Genomic DNA, 18,210 nt, shown 5'->3' with positions numbered 1-18,210 from the left:
TTGTCCTCTATGGGACTTTCATTTTTTGCAGGCTGATCACTTACATAGAATAGAGATGCAGTAGCAGCATCTCTATACTATGCAGGCTGTCAGCCATGCACAGGCACAAACTAGATAAATAACGCACTGGGCACGATCTACCTAACTTCCTGATGCCTGGTGACCCGGATATCGTCATGACGACACCGGATCACCATGACAACGATTCTGTCTGCTCCAGAAAGGGGTTAAGGAGTCTGAGAATCATATATGCTTAGAACCCCCCTGTAGGATTCATAGGTATCATTTTGTAATATATACAATGTTTTGATCACTTTTTTGGAAGTTTTTTAGTTAAGTGCATCACTCAAAAAAACAACATTTCTGGCATTTTGATTTTCTTTTTGCTTTACCACATTTAACATATGGAATAAATAATTGTATATTTTGATAGGTCAGACTTTTGCGGACATGGTGATGCCAAATATGTTTATTTTCTTCATTGAAAAAAGAGGGTGATTCAAACTTATGTTTTTTTATTTGTTTTTTTACATGCAAATAGTCTTCAAAAAAAAAAGATGTCTTGAACTCTAATGCCACCTATTGGATGTAGCACTCCTAAAGGTCAATATCTACCTTTTAACAAGCTTTGATCCATGACTTAGGATAAAAAGCCCAAACAAACACTCTATTTGCAGACATGTATTTTGGGTGTTTGCCCCTCATCAGTACAAAGCAGGAGATCTAATTTGGCTGGATGAGAGGCCTCTGGTAGGTGATCAACGGGAATGTTTCTCCTTGTGGAAAGTGCTTCTTCAGAGGATACTTGCATATTTAAATTCCCAGAGGAGCATTGCATGGCCTATAAGTCTCCTTGCGCCGGCTTATTACTGTCCACAAGAAGAAAGGTTCCTCCTTAGACCCCCCTATCAGAGGCCTCTCACCCAGCCACATCAGTCCTCCTGCTTAGCACTGATGAGGAGCAAACACATGATGGAAAATTGAGTTTATGGTTTAGCTTTTTATACAGAGTGGCTAGGCCCGTGAAAAAGTCGATATTGACTTTTAGGATTGCAATGCTCAATAGGTGACACTAGAGATCTAGTCCTTTTCCTCTGTGAAGAGCATATTGCACATTAAATCTCCAGAGGAGCATTATAAGGCCTATAATTCTCTTTATGCTGGTTGGCACTTTCTAAAAAAAAAGAAAAAACGTTCCCCTTAAACACATTATTTTAAGAACTTTTTTACTTTATTGCTTTTTAGTCCCCGCCCCTGAGGAACCTGAACCGACGATTGTCTGATCACTTGTACTATGTATTGCAATACTTCAATATTGCAGCATAGAATCAAATTTACAATCTCCTGTGAGGTCAAACCCCTGGCTGTATTAAGGTTGTGGCGGCAGGGCCTTAAGAAGGCCTCCGCCTTTCCAGCACTAGAACTCTGATGGTCCCCACTCGTCCTGCAGTTGATATTGGACCTCCAAATGTAGCATAAGAAAGAGAAGTGTCTAACATACTTGGCCATACTGTTATGACTGCCAGATCAAATTCACACGGATAGTGTACAAAACCAGGAAGACAAATACCTTAACCCGACAGGTCCCTGTTCAGACAAGAAAAAATCCTTCTCTGATCCTGGTCTGTCTCTTCCTGACCACAGAGATTGGCACCCTAAGATAACGTAATGGCGCCTCCCACTTGGCAGTGGCTTACCCTGAATGTCCTTAGCAGCTTCTAGGATCGCTATAGTAGCAGTTCCCTAAGGACTAAACAAATAACACACAAAACTACTGCAACCGACAAACTACAGCAAAGTGAATGAATCCAACAAAATCTATCACCAGCAGTAAACACCAGTAGGGAAAGGTGTTTAAAGCTACACCCGAAAGGTGATAGGACAGACAAACAGAGTAAATGAAAAACACCTGTCACCCAAAACCAACTAAAAGATAAAAGAACTAAAACACTCAAAAAAAAGCTATATCAGTTGTGGCTCAGCGGAAAGAGACGCCGAACACAAAATCAAGAGGTTGAATCCAGAAGCATGACACATACCAAATTAATAATAGGTGCCATTTTTATACATCTTTAGCACTATTTTTGTCGACTTGTGAATTTGTGTTTTCTTTAATTCTATTGATGAATTAGCTTTTATAAGTTTTATGTTATAACATTTGATGTAATACATGTAAGGCCAGAGCTGGCACTTTAATATATTACAGACATTTATCATGAGTTTATCATTAGTTTGTTACAATTCTGGTAGACGAAAAACCACCTGGCCACACACTTTTTTGGAAGCAATTTAGGGCCACTTTACCCCTATCGGAAAAAAAATGCAAGTAAATGCCCCAGTGTTTTTAAGCGATTCTTTTCCTGTGTTTTTTTTTTCTTGTGGCATTATATATTTTAGTACCTGCATTTTTTGCTGCTCTTTTTGCTGTGTTTTTGACATTACAAGTAGAGAAGAGTCACTTTGTGTCAGTCACAGTGTAGCAAAGACAAAGTGCGACATGAAGGGATGAGGGGAGGGTAGCCCAGACTCTAGGGAAAGGGGGAGTGGAGACCTCCTAGGCTGATCTGCAATCACCCTGTCTACCCCTAACGTCCCTATATTAGTTCCTCACCAATCGCCGCACAGGAACCTATCCCTGTATTTCCTTAGCGCTTGGCCCTAGATAGGGAATGGGGGTGGGGTGGGAATGAGCACTAGTCGATCCCCACTGACAACTAAATACAGCAAGGGGAGACAGACACGGGGGAAGTAGCTTAGCTTGAGTCAACTTCAGAGAGATGGCACACACGTTCTCTTAGCACCAGAGAGGAAGTAAGAACTGCACTTTCTCCAAACCTTCACAAGGGGTCGTGTGAATATCACCGGCGCCTCCCTATTGCAAAGTGAAAGTATTTATACACCTAGGCAAGGGTGTATATTAGCAAGAGGAAGGTAGCCGCTGGGTCCTAGAGTGAGACAGATCTAAGAAGGTGTCTGTAATGCCAAATGAAGAGATCTTCTGCAACCAACTGCAGGGCGACTGTCTGTCACATCTGACACACCCGTGACACTTTGCACAACCCCGGTGCACGGTCTCTGGCCGTGAGCTGCACAAATTTCCTTACCCTCCAGGTTTGGCTTATGATTACCCAGGCTGGCGAGACGTCACCCATGAGATGATGTAACGCCGGGTCGGAGAATCAAACTCTGAACCGTGTAGCATAGAAAATTTGGGCAGCTTCTGATCACGTCGAGAGAGCACTGACCTGGACCGTGGACTGGGGTTGTGCATAGCGATCCACTCATCTCGCTCAATACGTAAACATAAAGAGTGCAAGTAAAAAAAAAAAATCACAAAAAAGGCTGTGTATGTATTGAGTCTAATATTTCCCAGGAAAAGTTTGGTGCAAAAATGCAGCCCTAAAAAAACTATTGAAGAGATATACTGTGATATAGATCGATCACACCGAAAAGTCGATAACGAATGAAACTATCTGTAAGTTTACTGTCTTTATTATACAGTATATACTTGTCACACAAAGGATCATATACAAGAAGAGAAAAAAATTACAATTTGTTCACCATTTTTCTTATTTTCCAGCCTCATCTCCCAGGTTTAGTCCATACAATTGCCTGAGCCTTTCTTCGTGTTTTTGCTGTAGAATCTCCTGCTGCAGGTTAAATCCATTCACCCTATACAAAGAATAACATGGACTATTAGTCTTATTACACCCCCTGATGAAGGTGGGCGAAACGTGCGTTGGGGGGGAACATGTAATTAAGTATGTCCTTAGTATCTTCACTTTATATGGCATCATTCCTTTGTGGTTTATGTTGTTTTACAATTAGATACTTTGTACAAAACATGTTTTTTTTATATTATTAAGGACTTTTTATGTATTTATTTATGCATTTACACATAGGCAGGATTGAGCGTTAGCATCATATAGGCATTGTACCACATGGTGTTCTCATCCTTTTACATATTCTGTGGAATATATGTATTTTTGGGAGCTCCTGTGAATACTTTGAGACTTATCATGCATTTCTATTTGCGGATTTATCTTGCTTAATGAAGATTTTTGTTTTAAATTATATATTTTATTGTATAATTATAATAGGATTATTGTATTTTATGTCTTAATAAAATCATGTTTTTCTAAGTTCTGGGAAAGAATTTTTCACTATTTGGCCAGAGGTGGCTTTCAGTGCTTTATTATCTTTTCTTACAAGTCTTGTGTCCACAACATAAGACACATTAATAGGGCTGGAGTTAAGACGGGTCACGTTAATAAGACTATGAGGGATCATGCATGCTGCGGAGGCCTGTGCACAGAGCCTTCACTACATGGCCTCTTTACTACGATGCTGCACAGTACTAGGAGAGCTTATAATAATGGGAATAACCAGAATTTACCTTTATTTACCTCACGGGTGATAGCGGTCAACCAAAAGACTGATTGGCAACAGCTAATTCATGTGTATTCTGGTCTTCCATTTTATTTTTGTAGGTTATTAAATCTTATAATATGACTAAATATGTAAAAAGGCTGTAATAGACTGCAATTTCCCTTTCTGGCTTCTTCTCTAGTGCACTCCAGAACAGTACAGACAACATGATAATGCAAGATAGCTTACATTTTTTTTTTTTAAATCATTTGACACCTCTTTTTTTTTAAAGATTCATCCACTTCTTTATGTTATAGAACATTCAAAAACTAAAAAATGTAGAAGTGACACGATAAGTTATATGTGCCATAAGTACACTCACTTGGCCTTCTCTTTCCTCTCATTGTAAAATTTCAATATTTTCATCTGCTGCTCGTCCAATTCCTTACTCCGAACATTTCTAAATGCTCTATAAGCAGGCAAATAACAAGGTTTAGCCAACTGACATTTTAGCACTTGATACAAGTATATTCATGGAAGTTACATAAAAGGCTTAGATCAGAGTATGGCTACGTTACACAACCGCCCATATTTTCAGTACGAGTGCTGTCCGTGGAAAAAACTCACAGCATCTGGACCTATGTTATTGGGTGAAATCGGATTATTTTTTTTATACACCCCTGTGAATTTTTACTACATGAGCCATAACTTTTCTATTTTTCCATGGATGTAGCCAAAAGTTTTTTGCAAATTTGCTCCTGCTGGCAATTCAGCACCTTCCCTTGACGTCATGTTGACAGAGCGGTGGTTTCTCTTCCTCTGCTCTGTTGATGGGGCGTGACTGTCAACATCATGCTCATTGACAGTCGGCTCCCCGCGGACTACCTGCGGGGAGCAGGCTGTCAATCAGCATGATGTCGACAGTCACGCCCCGTCAACAGAGCAGAGAGGAAGAAGAAGAGCTGCTCTGACGTGGAGCAGCTGAATTGCTGGCAGGAGCGGTCGGTGAAAGCTTGGCACCGGGTAGATGCCTCTGTTGGCAACTACCTTCTTTTTAGTTTTTAGGCCCATTGTAAAAAAAAATAAAAAAAGTCCTGGACAATCTCTTTAAAACTGGCATTTTCATGAGCGTGCAGTTGTACGATGCACTTAATTTATTAAGAGGCACATGCTACTTAATGAATTTGGCTCATCTTACCAGTGGTGTATGCCTCCGTGTACCCCGCTAGAAGTGTCTGTATATTTTTGTTAGTATATATTTTTTTCATATTATTAACGACTTTTTATGCATTTACACACAGGCAGGGTTGAGTGTTAGTATATTTTTATATTTTTGGTGCTCTATATTGGCATAACTTTTGAAGAATTTGTCAGACGGGCATGAACATGCCCTGTCTCACCCACGGACTGACACGAAAAAAGTCAAAAGTCGCAATGTTTTTGTGCAACTTCAGGTTGCGCAAAACTTTTGAAACTTTTCAAATTTACACTAGAAATCTGTCGAAAACACTTTGATGAATCTGGGCCATTATGTTTAAGACACATTACTTGTTTCAGGAGCCAAATTTATCATCCATCCTGAGCCACTGTAATACATTCTGCACATTTTAACACTGCCTGGTTGTCTCCAGTTCTGCTGGACTGCAGGCGCCAAAGACCAAGCAACGTATATGTACGGCGCTTATTGGGTTAAACGAAACTTAAAAGTAATCAAAAGGTAATTACTTAAAAAGCTCATAATGTACAAAGATACTTAGGCCTCCAACTAATAAGCAATAAAAAACTATTGTAAGATTGCTCTTTCTGCGATCTTCTGTGTATTCTTCCCATTCTCCTTTCGGAGGAAATTCGGACCAGTATCGCCCATGGTCTTCTGATTTGGACCTGATTAGGGAATAAGCACAATCATAAGGAAAAAATCTACTGTAAGTGTAGAAAAACTGACAGAGAAAAGGTGAGTTTGGTTTAATGACTTTTCATAGCTTATTATATAGGACCCTGCATTCCTTCCCCGGTCCCTATACATCAGTATCAACCAAGGAAGGAATGTTCTGATATCAAGGCATATAGGAGATAAGAGAGGTAGGATGGGAAGTGCGGGGCGTAAAGTAAGAAGGAGAAAGGGAAAGGTGCTACAGAAAGAAGACCAAGAATAAGGATCCGGATGTATGAAGGTCTTCTGCACGGAGTTTAGGCTGTCACCTGGTATACGGTCCCTGCTCCGCCTGATATGATGGTTTCCAGTATGTTGTACTGGAAGGTTTATATTGGCTGCGGCCTCTTAAATTCCAATTTTCTCTCTGTATGGCGTCCAAGACGTCGTCGTATTGTGTGCGGGAATTGTGCTTGCTTAACACTCTGTAGGCCTCATTCAGACGCACAAACTGGGAATGCAGAAGAGGGTTTGTGGGGTCGCTGTCGGGATGGCACTGAAAAACATAGACAAACGTTTGCAAGATATTATCTCAAGTCTATTATTAAAGTAATTATTATCAAAACCCCAATATTCTCCGCCCCTCCGGCTGCAGTATGTTTTAAAGACACAAACTGTGTTTTACTCACCATCCCCGGGTCCAGCGTTGAGTCTCTGCGGCTGCTTTTTGTCTGCAGAGCTAATGTCACGTCAACAGCTCTGCAGTCAATCAGTGAGTTTTAAGCGGCTTAATTTTTCATTATTGATTAATTTAAATAACATTTTTGATTGTGGGAGAAGTCCTTTAAATTAACTTGTTACTTTAATCCCTTCACGTTCCATCATAAATATGTTCTATACCTGTATATGTGGTGCCGGCTGTGCAACACGGGCAGCACCTGCTTCTAACAGTAGTGATTGGAGCTGGCTCCGATCGCTGTTATTTAACTCCTTAACCCCTTACTGGCCCAGGGCGTATTAGTATGCCCCAGGCCATCAGCCCCGGTTCAGTGAGGGCTCCGGCGCTGAGCCCACACTGAAATGGGCACATGTCAGCTGATTATTACAGCTGACATGTGCCCGGAACAGCCACGGGTGGAATCGCGATCCACCTGCGGCTATTAACATGTTAAATGCCGCTGTCAATCTCTGACAGCGGCATTTAGCATCACCGCGCCGGAAGCGCAGCATTAGCCCCGCCCATCGGTGACTCAGTCACATGATCGCGGGTCACCGATGGGTGGTCATGACAACCCTGGATCTGCAGCATACCACACTCGTTGTCATGTACTGATCGCTATGAGCGCCACCTAGTGGTCGGCGCTCATAGCACAGGACCATTTCTGCTACATAGAGGTGATCTGCTGATCACCTCTATGTAGCAGAGGCGATCAGACAGTTGCTGCTTCTAGTCTCCTATGGAGACTATAGAAGCAAGCAAAAAGTTTTAAAAAAATGTTTTTAAAAATATAAAAAAAAAAAAAAAAAAATATAAAAGTTTAAATCACCCCCCTTTTGCCCCATTCAAAATAAAATAATAAAAAATAAACCCCACATACACATATTTGGTATCGCCGCGTTCAGAATCGCCCGATCTATCAATATAAAAAAATAATTAATCCGATCGGTAAACGGCGTAATGAGAAAAAAATTCCAAACGCCAGAATTACGTTTTTTTGGGTCGCCGCAACATTGCAATAAAATGCAATAACGGGCGATCAAAACATCGTATCTACCCCAAAATGGTATCAATAAAAATGTCAGCCCGGCGCGCAAAAAATAAGCCCTCACCCGGCCCCAGATCCCGAAAAATTGAGACGCTACAGGTCTCATAAAATGGGGCCATTTTTTAAAATTTTTTTTAGCAAACTTTGGTTTTTTTTTTCACCACTTAAATAAAAAAGATCCTATACATGTTTTGTGTCTACGAACTCGTAATGACCTGGAGAATAATAATGGCAGGCCAGTTTTAGCATCCAGTGAACATGGAAAGAAAAAAAAACAAAACAACAACTGTTGAATTGCATTTTTTTTGCAATTTCACCGCACTTGGAATTTTTTTCTCGTTTTCCAGTACGTGATATGGTAAAACTAATAATAGCATTTAAAAGTACAACTCGTCAAGCAAAAATAAGCCCTGACATAGCCATATTGCCCAAAAAATAAAAAAGCTATGGCTCTGGGAACAAGGGGAGCAAAATACGAAAATGCAAAAATGGAAATCCCAAGGTCGCGAAGGGGTTAAATGCCACTGTCAATCACTGATTTTAGTCATGCCATTCCGGTGGCATGTCCACTCATATGCCCATCGCCCACCACCACCACCTGCAAGGTGACTGTGGGAAGCCGATGGGTTGCCATCACAGCCGGGGGAGCCACTTGGCACTCCTGTGAGGTCCAGCCACAGCGGTGCTTTGTCCTATATATTAAAATACTGAAATATTTTGGTTAACAATCGCAGGTTTAATTACCCTATGGGAATAAAAAAATAAAGTGTAAAGTAAAAAAAAAAATAAATACATTTTTAAATAATAAAAATAAAAAGTGATAATGCTAATCATCCCACTTTTCCCCAGTTAAAACTTAAAAAAATTACTTATTCAGTATTACCAGTGTAGTCCGCTAAAGTCAGATCTATTAGAATATAAAACTATTTAAACCATATGATAAACAGTGCAAAGGAAAATAATAGAAGTGGCAAAATTGCCATTTTATTTAGCTGCCGCACCTCCTCCAACAATGTAATAAAAACATCATATTTACCCCAAAATAGTGCTATTAAATACTACAGCTTGATACACATAAAACAAGACCTTATACAGGTCCTTTGATGGAAAAAAAATCAAAAACCTAAGGGTCTCTGAAAATGAATAATTTTTATTTATTTATTTAGTTTTATTTTTTTTTTACAAAATTCTGAATTTTTTTGTGCATTTTTAGGACTTCTAGATGTTCTGATCAAAACCTATGACAAGGGATGCTTACAGAAACGCAGAATTCTTTCTGGAGGAATGATGAGGGATGTGTATAAACTAATGGAAGAACAAGGCTTTCCTAATTCGCTTATCACTAGAGATCTCGGCGACATGATAAGGACATACAGGCCTCAGACATTTTATTAACTCCTTCAATGCCAACACGTTTCGTTTGCTACGGCTAGAAGCAGATGTACAGTAGAAATCTCACAATGAAGTATTGGCGCCCTTGTCATTATCCAGACCCGACTTTAAAGGCAGTTACCGCAGGTTAGATGATCTGGTGGTCAGGACAGATTTTGCAATTGTAATATTTTACGAACATGTGAAACCAGCCGTAAAGGGAAGAAAATTACCGATTGTTTAAATCAGGTTTACTTTTTTTTTTTGCAATTTTTTATTTATTTTTTATCCATATCACAATCTGTATTACATTTTTTTTAAAAAAAATTGAAAATGTATTTCGACTTTTTATTGTTGTTTCAGGAAACAACACATGTGCATAGCCACAATGAGCATACACTGACCCTATCTTCTGTATTGAAGCCTGTGGCCGGGCTTCAAAGGAGACTGTGATTTTTGCTATATGCAGCGATGCTGTAGCATCGCTGTATATAGCAAAAGTGATCAGACGATCGCAGCTTCAAGTCCCCCAAGGGGACTAGCAACAGAGAAAAGTGAAAAAAAAAATGTTGAAAAAAATATAAAGAAAACCTAAAAGTTAAAATCACTCCCCTTTTTCCCCCATTGAAAATAAAGATATAAAAAAATACAAATATGTGATATCGCCGCATCCAATCTATCAAAATATAAAAACAATTAACTTGATCGGTAAACACAAAAAATTCAAAACCGCCAAAATTACATTTTTTGGTCGCCTCAATTCCACAAAAAAAGGCTGTAACAAGCAATGAAAAAGTCACATTTATCCCAAAATGGTACTAATAAAAACGTCTTGCCCCGCAAAACAGAAGCTATCGGTCAAAAAATAAAAATGTTAAGGATCTCGGAAAATGGCGACAACCCCCAAAATTTTTGTTTTTTAAAAAGTCTGATTTATTTTTCACCACTAAAATAAGGAAAATACTGGACATGTTGGGTATCGCCGTAATCGTATTGATGAGGAGAATCATACTGGATGGTCATTTTTACCACAAAATGTACACTGTAAAAACAATTCTCAAAAAACAATGTCAGAATTGCATTTTTCCCAAAATGTCTCCCTCTCTAGGAAGAAGGGGAGGAAAAAAAACACAAAAACGGAAATTGGCCTCAGTGTGAAGGGGTTAAATAAAAAAAAAATAGCTAAAATTATTTTTAAAATCAACCTGATGTAGAAAAAAAGAGGTAGTTTTCTGATGATAGCTTCCCTTTAAAGATATTTTTTCACCACAATATTTTCAATAACTGATATTCAATTAAGGAGTGACTGCACACGTGCAGCCGGCTCTTGCACACTGGGTAAGGGCCCTTTTACAAGGGACGAAATCAGTTGAAAAAGCGTTTGCAAGAACACTCGCTCTAAATTGGTCCATGTAAACATGGTAGTGATCAGCCGATGAACGAGCAATTACAGCTATATCAGATCAACGGGGGTCTGACTCCTGATACCCCCAACAATGGGGCCACATACCCTTCATTGATTTCTTGGTACAGCACAGGACCTGTAGTCTTGGCTGTGTACGATACTCCAGCTAAGTCTCATTCACAGCCAGGGGTGTAACGAACGCGGTCGCAAAGGTCGCAACTGCGACAGGGCCGGTGAGGGGTCTACCAACATCAGGCAAACTGGATGTACGTCATCGGATATATATACATGGATGGGCTCAGGATAAGGAACATATATACCATCATTAGGAACATATATACCAGGATGGGGAACATATATACAATGATGTGCCCATGACGGGGGACATATATATATCAGAATGGGGAACATCGGACTCTAGTAACGCCACTGTTCACAGCCACTACCAAATGTACTTATCTTATCTATCTCAGCCTGAAGAATAATGTAGGGGATGCGGCCCCTGCTGGAAGGCCATGACCCAATCATTCAGTGATCTGATAATGATGCCCTACACTAAGTACTGACCATCATTATTCTCCTTTCTAGTTTATTATAACAGCGACATCATGGCCCTAAATAAAACTAACCTTCTTTGACAAGGTGAAAAAGGCATTCTTGATTTCCTCACTTGTGGCTTTTCTCCCAACACCTAGGACTTGGTAATGGTCCTTTAAATTTGACCTTAAACAGTATTTAACATAAAAAAATGAACACTAATCAAGTAATATTAACATTATACACATCACTCAACTTTAAAATTGCAAAAGCAAGAAGGAAAAATAGTGGAATTATGGTATGTCAGGTGTGATACACAGTCGCTCTGGATCTGACTGTAGAAGGTCACTGCGCTTGGCATTACAGACGCCTTCTTAATCCTGCTGCCTTTAGGACCCAGCAACAACTTCCCTCCTGCTACCAATTGACACACCCTTGAATGGGAGTTAAAAACACTCAGTTTGCTCCAGGGAATCACAAGTGATAGTTATATGTACCTTTGTGCAGGCATGGAGCACTAGCAGTTGGCTGACTTCTTCTCTGGTGCCCTTGGAGGACAGTTGGCGTTACTCCTCTGGTGTCTGCTCAAGTTAAGTGTATCCGCTTTGATTGTCTACCTTGTTGACTTTAGTTTGTAGTGGGGCCTAACCAGTGCTCACCCCTCCCCCTCCCTATCTAGGGCCAAGTTTTAGGGTCTTCCAGGGCTTAGGGTCCTGCTCGGCGATAGGTGTGGAACCTATATAGGGACAGTAGGGTAGGCAGGGTGATATTAGATCTGCGTAGGGGTCTCCACTCCCCCTTTCCCTAGTGTTTGGGCTTCCTCCCCCTTTTCCCTTCGTGTTGCACTTAATCTTTCCCTCACCTTGCGTGACACAGGATGGAGAATGAGAATGATGGAAAAATTAGGGAATGTCATACTGGTTCTACTCCCGTACTTATGATGTGGTGGGGGGTATAATGTACGGTAGCCTGACCCCTCTATTCTTTATTCCAGGTACACTAACAGCTTGGCGTTACATTGATTTAATCATAGAACCAGTGGTACGGCCATTTCTCCAAAGTGTCCCAGGAACCATTTTTCAACACTACAACTCTAAGCCACATGTTGCTGGTACTAATGTGAGCAGCCCGCGTGGCCTAAACGTGCTACCATGGCCTGCAGTGTCTCCAGACTTGTCTCCCATAGAGCATACCTGGGATGTCATTGGTCGGCAATTGCAAAGGGAGCTGCCAGCAAAGGATCTTGATGATTTACCAAAGTACCAGAACATTCCTCAGAGGACCATTAATAACATCAGTGATAGCAGCTCATGCTGTAAGTGCCAGGAATTCTGCACATGGCGTTCATACTCAATACATTGAGATGTTTTGAAAATTCTGTCTTAATTTTTACATATCATAAAGAGGCCTATCCATCCTGTGATTTCCATAATTCCACAACTTTTCCTTCTTGGTGTTATAATTTCAATGTCTCCTGACATAAACAATATCACATGACCGCTGCTGCGAATCATCAACTGCAAATTGTCTGCACCCTTCACATTTATATCTTAGTGGAAAAAAAATACTGTTCTTCTGCTCATATGTAATTGTGAAAGCTGCAGCTGATCAGCTGCTAATGCTGATTGGCTGCAGCGGTCACCTGATATGGTTTATGTCAGGAGACTGGCAGGGCATATGGGACTGAGAGTGGAGGAGCGGCGCTGGTCTGAGAGGTAATTCTAGATTTTTTTTAAAATGTATGCAGCCCCTGAAGCCATTAATAAGGAGTATGTCCCACCCCTCTTAATGAAAAATGACAGTACTGTACTACTGGGGTTATGGATAAGGCAGAAAAACAACACTATACTATACAGATACGATGCTACTTCCTGGGGTAAAAGGTTGTATCCCATATTTTCTGGACATTAACACCCATTCACTGCAGCTGCTATAAAGCACGTAAACAGAAAATGCAGGAAGGGTGCATCTCCAATATGGCCGCCCCCTGGAAAGATTTAAACAATAGAAAATAAATAGCCAAAATGCATTTGATTTATAAAACGTAACATTCACTGCTTGCAACATTTTCTTTGAGGAGTATTAAATGCAAAATTGTCACAAAAATTGTATTCGTCTGTTTGATACTCAGCCTCTTTAAATCTCGAAATCTATAACTTGTGCGATCATCTTTGGTCATCTCCGTCACCCTTGAGTGAATGTTAAAGGCCGGTTATATTTTTCATTCAATAGACAGATTTATATTTGACTTAGGATGCAGAAGAAGTGATTTACGCAGAACTGGACAAGTCTGCTCTAGATAATGCTGGGTAGAAGCATGAGGCACTTACGGATTGGCTTAGTGGTAAAATATATATATTACTCGCGAAACCGAAACCTGGAGGAGAACTTGGAAGGAATTTCCAGAATTTATTAAGTGCTGATCCTCCCACACATCTTCACAATCAGCAGCTGTCATGGGTGTGTCGGGTGTGACAGACAATCATTCTGGATCCGGCTGTAGAAGGTCACTACGCTTGGCTTTGAGAAGACACCAGAGCGATCACGACAACTATCACAAAAGAACTCCAAGAAGAAACTAGCCGACTGCTAGAAACTCCAGGCCTGAACAGAGGAAAATGCTTCTATCACCAGCGATACTTTGGAGAGACTGGGTGTTATTAATAGGTCCAGCAAGGGTATGTTAATTAGCAGCAGAAGGAGAGCTCACCGCTAGGTCCTAGAGAGGGAAGGATGGTGAGAGGATCAAGAAGGTGTCTGCAAATGAACACACCCTTGCTGGACCTATAAATAACACCCAGTCTCACCAGAGAATCGCTGGTGATAGAAGCATTTTCCTCTATTCAGGTCTGGAGTTCTAGCAGTCGGCTAGTTTCTTCTTGGAGTTCCTTTGTGATCGTTGTCGTGATCGCTCTGGTGTCTTCTCAAAGCCAAGCGAAGCGACCTTCTACAGCCGGATCCAGAATGACTGTCCATCACACCCGACACACTTGTAACAGTAGCCTTCTGCTTCCTCCTTTATCTATTGTTGACACCACTCATGATGGGGATGGTCGGAGCAAAACATATATGATCATCGCACGGTCTAGCGTTGGATCCCGGATAATCCACACAAGGCAGGGCATTTTGGCCATTTTTTGGGCCATTACAGGAGCCTATGAGTGACAGCTTTGGGATGAGCCATCAGGTTGAGGAAGCTGTAGAGTCATAGGGTTTGACTCTGTAAAGAAATGTCTTCGACACCACTCGATCAATCGAAAGAAGGTCTGGGTGGGATCTGATCAGTTGTTCTATAGGCGGCACGGTGCGGCACCGCATCACAATGATATCGGGTAACGCTGGGGTCATGAGTTCGGCCTCAATGTTGCAAGCATCTGGAAGACTTTAAGTCCTCGGTGTTCATTCCCTTTGGCAGGTCAGTTTCTCCCCAGAGTTCATAAACACAGTTAATAGGGTGTTTTCTCGTCAGAATAATTAACCTTAGTCCCGTCAATGTGTGTGGTAAGGAAATTCAATTATATTTAATGAATGAACACAATTCTGGATGCAAACGATGGAATGACGGGTGGTTTAGTCTTGCTCTTGTGTTGATCTGCTGGTACAATAGTTAGGGATTTTCTGCTTTTGTGCAGCCCGGGTTCACATTTCCGTCTTTGCCTTTATTTATTCCAGAAGGTGCAACACTCTGCCTGATCCGTTTGTGTGGCCAACGACCCCACTAACTCATTATGGGGTCTGTCAGGTACCGCTCAGGGGTCTGATGTAGACAGGAATCTAGGCCTTCATTCGGACATCTGTTTTTTTTCTTCTGAGTACAAGAAAAAAAGGGAGCATTTTTTAGAAACACGCTGGATCTGATCTTCATTCATTTATGGTCCAAGTGCCAATTTTTACCATCAGTGTGACATCCATGTTGCTGGTACGAAAAAAGAAAAATTCTAACCTTTTTCTACTCATTAAAATAAAAAAATGAAAAAAAGGACAACAAAAGGATAACACACATATAGCAGCCATTGTTTTAGACTCATTCACTTGCATGAAAAATTTTGATACTTAAACTGGATAAAAAACAGCCCTATCACCAGTTTTCTTTTTTTTTTTTTTTGGTAGGTAATCTGCCCGCAAAAAAAAAATGAACATGTGAACAGCTACATATATAATGGGTATGAGTTGCATCCATAAAAAAAAAGGGAATTGGATGTTTCGCCACCAGCAGTTCGCCCCCAGGTACATTTCGCCCCCGCACATTTCGTCCCCAGCATTTGGCCCCCAGGATGTTTTGCCCCCGCACATCTCACCCCCGCACATATCGCCCCCAGTTCGCCCCCGTCCGGGGGCGAAACTTCCTATAACCAACTGTCATTTCAGGAGAACTTGCAGCAGAATGTCTGTGTCGGCCACTAGCTCCTCCTACCTCCATAGAATGTTAAAAGTACCAACAGTCATCTTCTATCTCATTAACGGGAAAATCTGACTTCACTGAATACAGATTTTACTCATGAATTGAGAGTGAAAAATCAATCCAGAAGGAGAAGATATGAAAATTTGCTTATTTTCTTGTGTACTATTGATTTATAAAATGAAAACAAATTACAAATTAAAACATCGGTTACTGTTTAAGGCTATGTTCATGAAGGTCAAATTGGTCGTCTGTGGATTTTTCAAAATTTTCAAAAATCCACAGCAGAAACCAGTGTAATGTAAGTGGTCGTCCGCGTTTGAGGACAATTTTTGTTTACTTAATCTTTGGCTAAAAATAATTTTTGCAATTTGGTTTCATTAAAACTTTTGCACCACTTGCCTTCCATTACCTCTGTGTTGCACAGTCTCTTGCTGGCTGAAGAATTAGTTATCTGAGAATCTGTCAGTGAGCTCATTCCGACGGTCCAATCAGAGAGTGTCTAACTCTCTCATCGGTCTTTTTCGGAGTTCCTCTCAGCTCATTTGTGACCACAAATCAAATCACAGTTGAATGTGCAAAGAAATAAAGAGCCTGTAAAAGCCAACTGTCCACATTTTTTTATGAAACCCAATTGCAGGTATAATTTTTAATGCATTTAAGATTGGTCATAATTTAAAAAAAAGGGTTATTGAAGGAGAACTCCCCTACGACGTCGGTATTAGGTGCTCCATGACCACTTACTAATTTCATGTCTCATTTATGTTGTGATAATATGAAAGGTTTTCGTAGCCTTGGACCACAATATCACAAGGAAAATTAATGAAGTGGTTAAACATAAGTATAAATGACCAGAGCAGGGTACAAATGACACCCATAACTATATATTACTTATACAGAATCCAGGGGGCGCAATGACAGAGGGGGTTGTCACAAACGCTCCTCACTTATTAGCCCTATGACAACTCTTCAATACCCTATGGCCCTGGAGACATACACCACCTCACCGTGAATACGTTCCAGCACACCGATGAGTCTGCAGAATACATAGTCGACGTCCTTCTTTACACAAACCGCGCCATAACATCATGGGTCATGTTAATCCCTGTGAGTTGAGAGACAATTGGATAAGCGTTAAATCAGGGTTCAGGTTCTATTAAATTGCCCTAAAATATCACAGTTATTATAACACATCAGGCAATACATGGACCTACTGCTAGGAGTTGCCAGTTATAGTTTATTCTAGCTCTGGTTTACTACTGATTCCTGTTCTGGCCTCAGCCTGCTTACTGATGATTCTGCTGACTCACAATTTTGTCCTTGGTCTAACCTCCAGGTTTTGACATGCCGACCAGAGCATTCCTGCCAGCCTGCTCCACCGGCCAGCTGATACTTCAAGAACTCAACCCAGGGCCCATGTGTAAGTCCACATCTCTGTTCCGGGGTTAAGAAGTGAGAGCATGGGCTTACTGATGATTCTTCTGACTCACGGTTATGTCACTTATCTACCTTCCAGGTTCTGACCTGGCGGCCTGACTATTCCTGACAACCAGCTCCACCAACCAGCTGCTACTCCAAGGACTCAACCCAGGGCCCATGTTTAAGTCCACATCCCTGTTCCGGGGGTTAAAAAGTGAGAACAAGGGCTTACTGATGATTCTTCTGACTCACAATTTTGTCCCTTGTCAACCCTGCGGGTTCTGACAATTTGTGCCAGCCTACTCCAACAGCCTGCAGCTACTCCAAGGACTCAACCCAGGACCCATGTGTAAGTCTACACCCCTGCACAGGGATTAAAAGGTGACTTCCCTGGGACCTGCTAGTCAGAGGGGCTGGCCAAAGCAGACATGAGGACAAAATATGGGAGCTAAAAGTTGAGTTATGTTGTATGAAGCCTTAGGCTATGTTCCCACAATGAGCTTTTGGTGAGTTTTTTAAGCTGCGCATTTTTGAAAAAATGCCAGTAACCTATTTTACTTAATGGGCGCAGAAAATCTGCTACATCAAAAGCTCAACGTTAGAATGTAGCCTTAGACTCCAGAGATTTGACTGAAGACCAAACTCACACATTGTGAATTACACTGAAGACTGTGCGGGAAAGTTGCATGTGACCCCTCTGAACAAAGGGAGATGTGTAGCGTGGCATGAAGATCTTTGTGTCATATTGCATTTAATACAGTGTTGCAACACAAGACCTAACGCAACCACTTGGCTACCGGAGTGGGGTGGGGCCAGATGCGAGCAATGATGACGGAGGAGGGAGCGTCAGCAAACACTTCCACCCCCATCATTCTTCATCGGTGTCTGACGTCTCAGACCAGTGGGCGCGATGACGTCATTACAGGGCGCTCGCGGCTCTGAGATGTCTGGCGCTTCACACCGCATGCTGAGGGAACTGGAGCATCGGGTGGAGCCATGAGAGTCGAGTACTGTATTTATTTTTTTAAATCAGTGACCATAATACAGTATGGGGGGGTGCATAATATTATAC

General features: G+C 41.2%; 2 protein-coding genes across 2 annotated transcripts in view; one reads left to right on the top strand and one right to left on the bottom strand.

The window, feature by feature from the left end:
* Window positions 1-3,476: 3,476 nt before the first annotated feature.
* Window positions 3,477-18,210, bottom strand: part of DNAJC4 (DnaJ heat shock protein family (Hsp40) member C4) — a 20,695-nt gene continuing 5,961 nt past the window's right edge. The window contains exons 2-7 of the mRNA XM_073658522.1: window positions 16,727-16,824; window positions 11,413-11,506; window positions 6,571-6,797; window positions 6,094-6,252; window positions 4,751-4,837; window positions 3,477-3,672 (exon numbers count right to left, since the gene is read on the bottom strand). Coding sequence (XP_073514623.1) covers window positions 3,570-3,672; window positions 4,751-4,837; window positions 6,094-6,252; window positions 6,571-6,797; window positions 11,413-11,506; window positions 16,727-16,809 — 753 coding nt within the window. The 5' untranslated portion in view covers window positions 16,810-16,824 and the 3' untranslated portion in view covers window positions 3,477-3,569. The remainder of the gene's footprint in view (window positions 3,673-4,750; window positions 4,838-6,093; window positions 6,253-6,570; window positions 6,798-11,412; window positions 11,507-16,726; window positions 16,825-18,210) is intronic.
* Window positions 17,359-18,210, top strand: part of NUDT22 (nudix hydrolase 22) — a 25,750-nt gene continuing 24,898 nt past the window's right edge. The window contains exon 1 of the mRNA XM_073658521.1: window positions 17,359-17,487. The gene's annotated coding sequence lies outside the window, so the exon portion shown is untranslated. The remainder of the gene's footprint in view (window positions 17,488-18,210) is intronic.

This window comes from Phyllobates terribilis, unplaced genomic scaffold (assembly GCF_046119375.1).
Source record: "Phyllobates terribilis strain yellow unplaced genomic scaffold, ASM4611937v1 Scaffold_13__5_contigs__length_258822181, whole genome shotgun sequence".
NCBI lineage: Eukaryota > Metazoa > Chordata > Amphibia > Anura > Dendrobatidae > Phyllobates > Phyllobates terribilis.
This window is presented reverse-complemented; position numbering and strand designations above follow the sequence as displayed.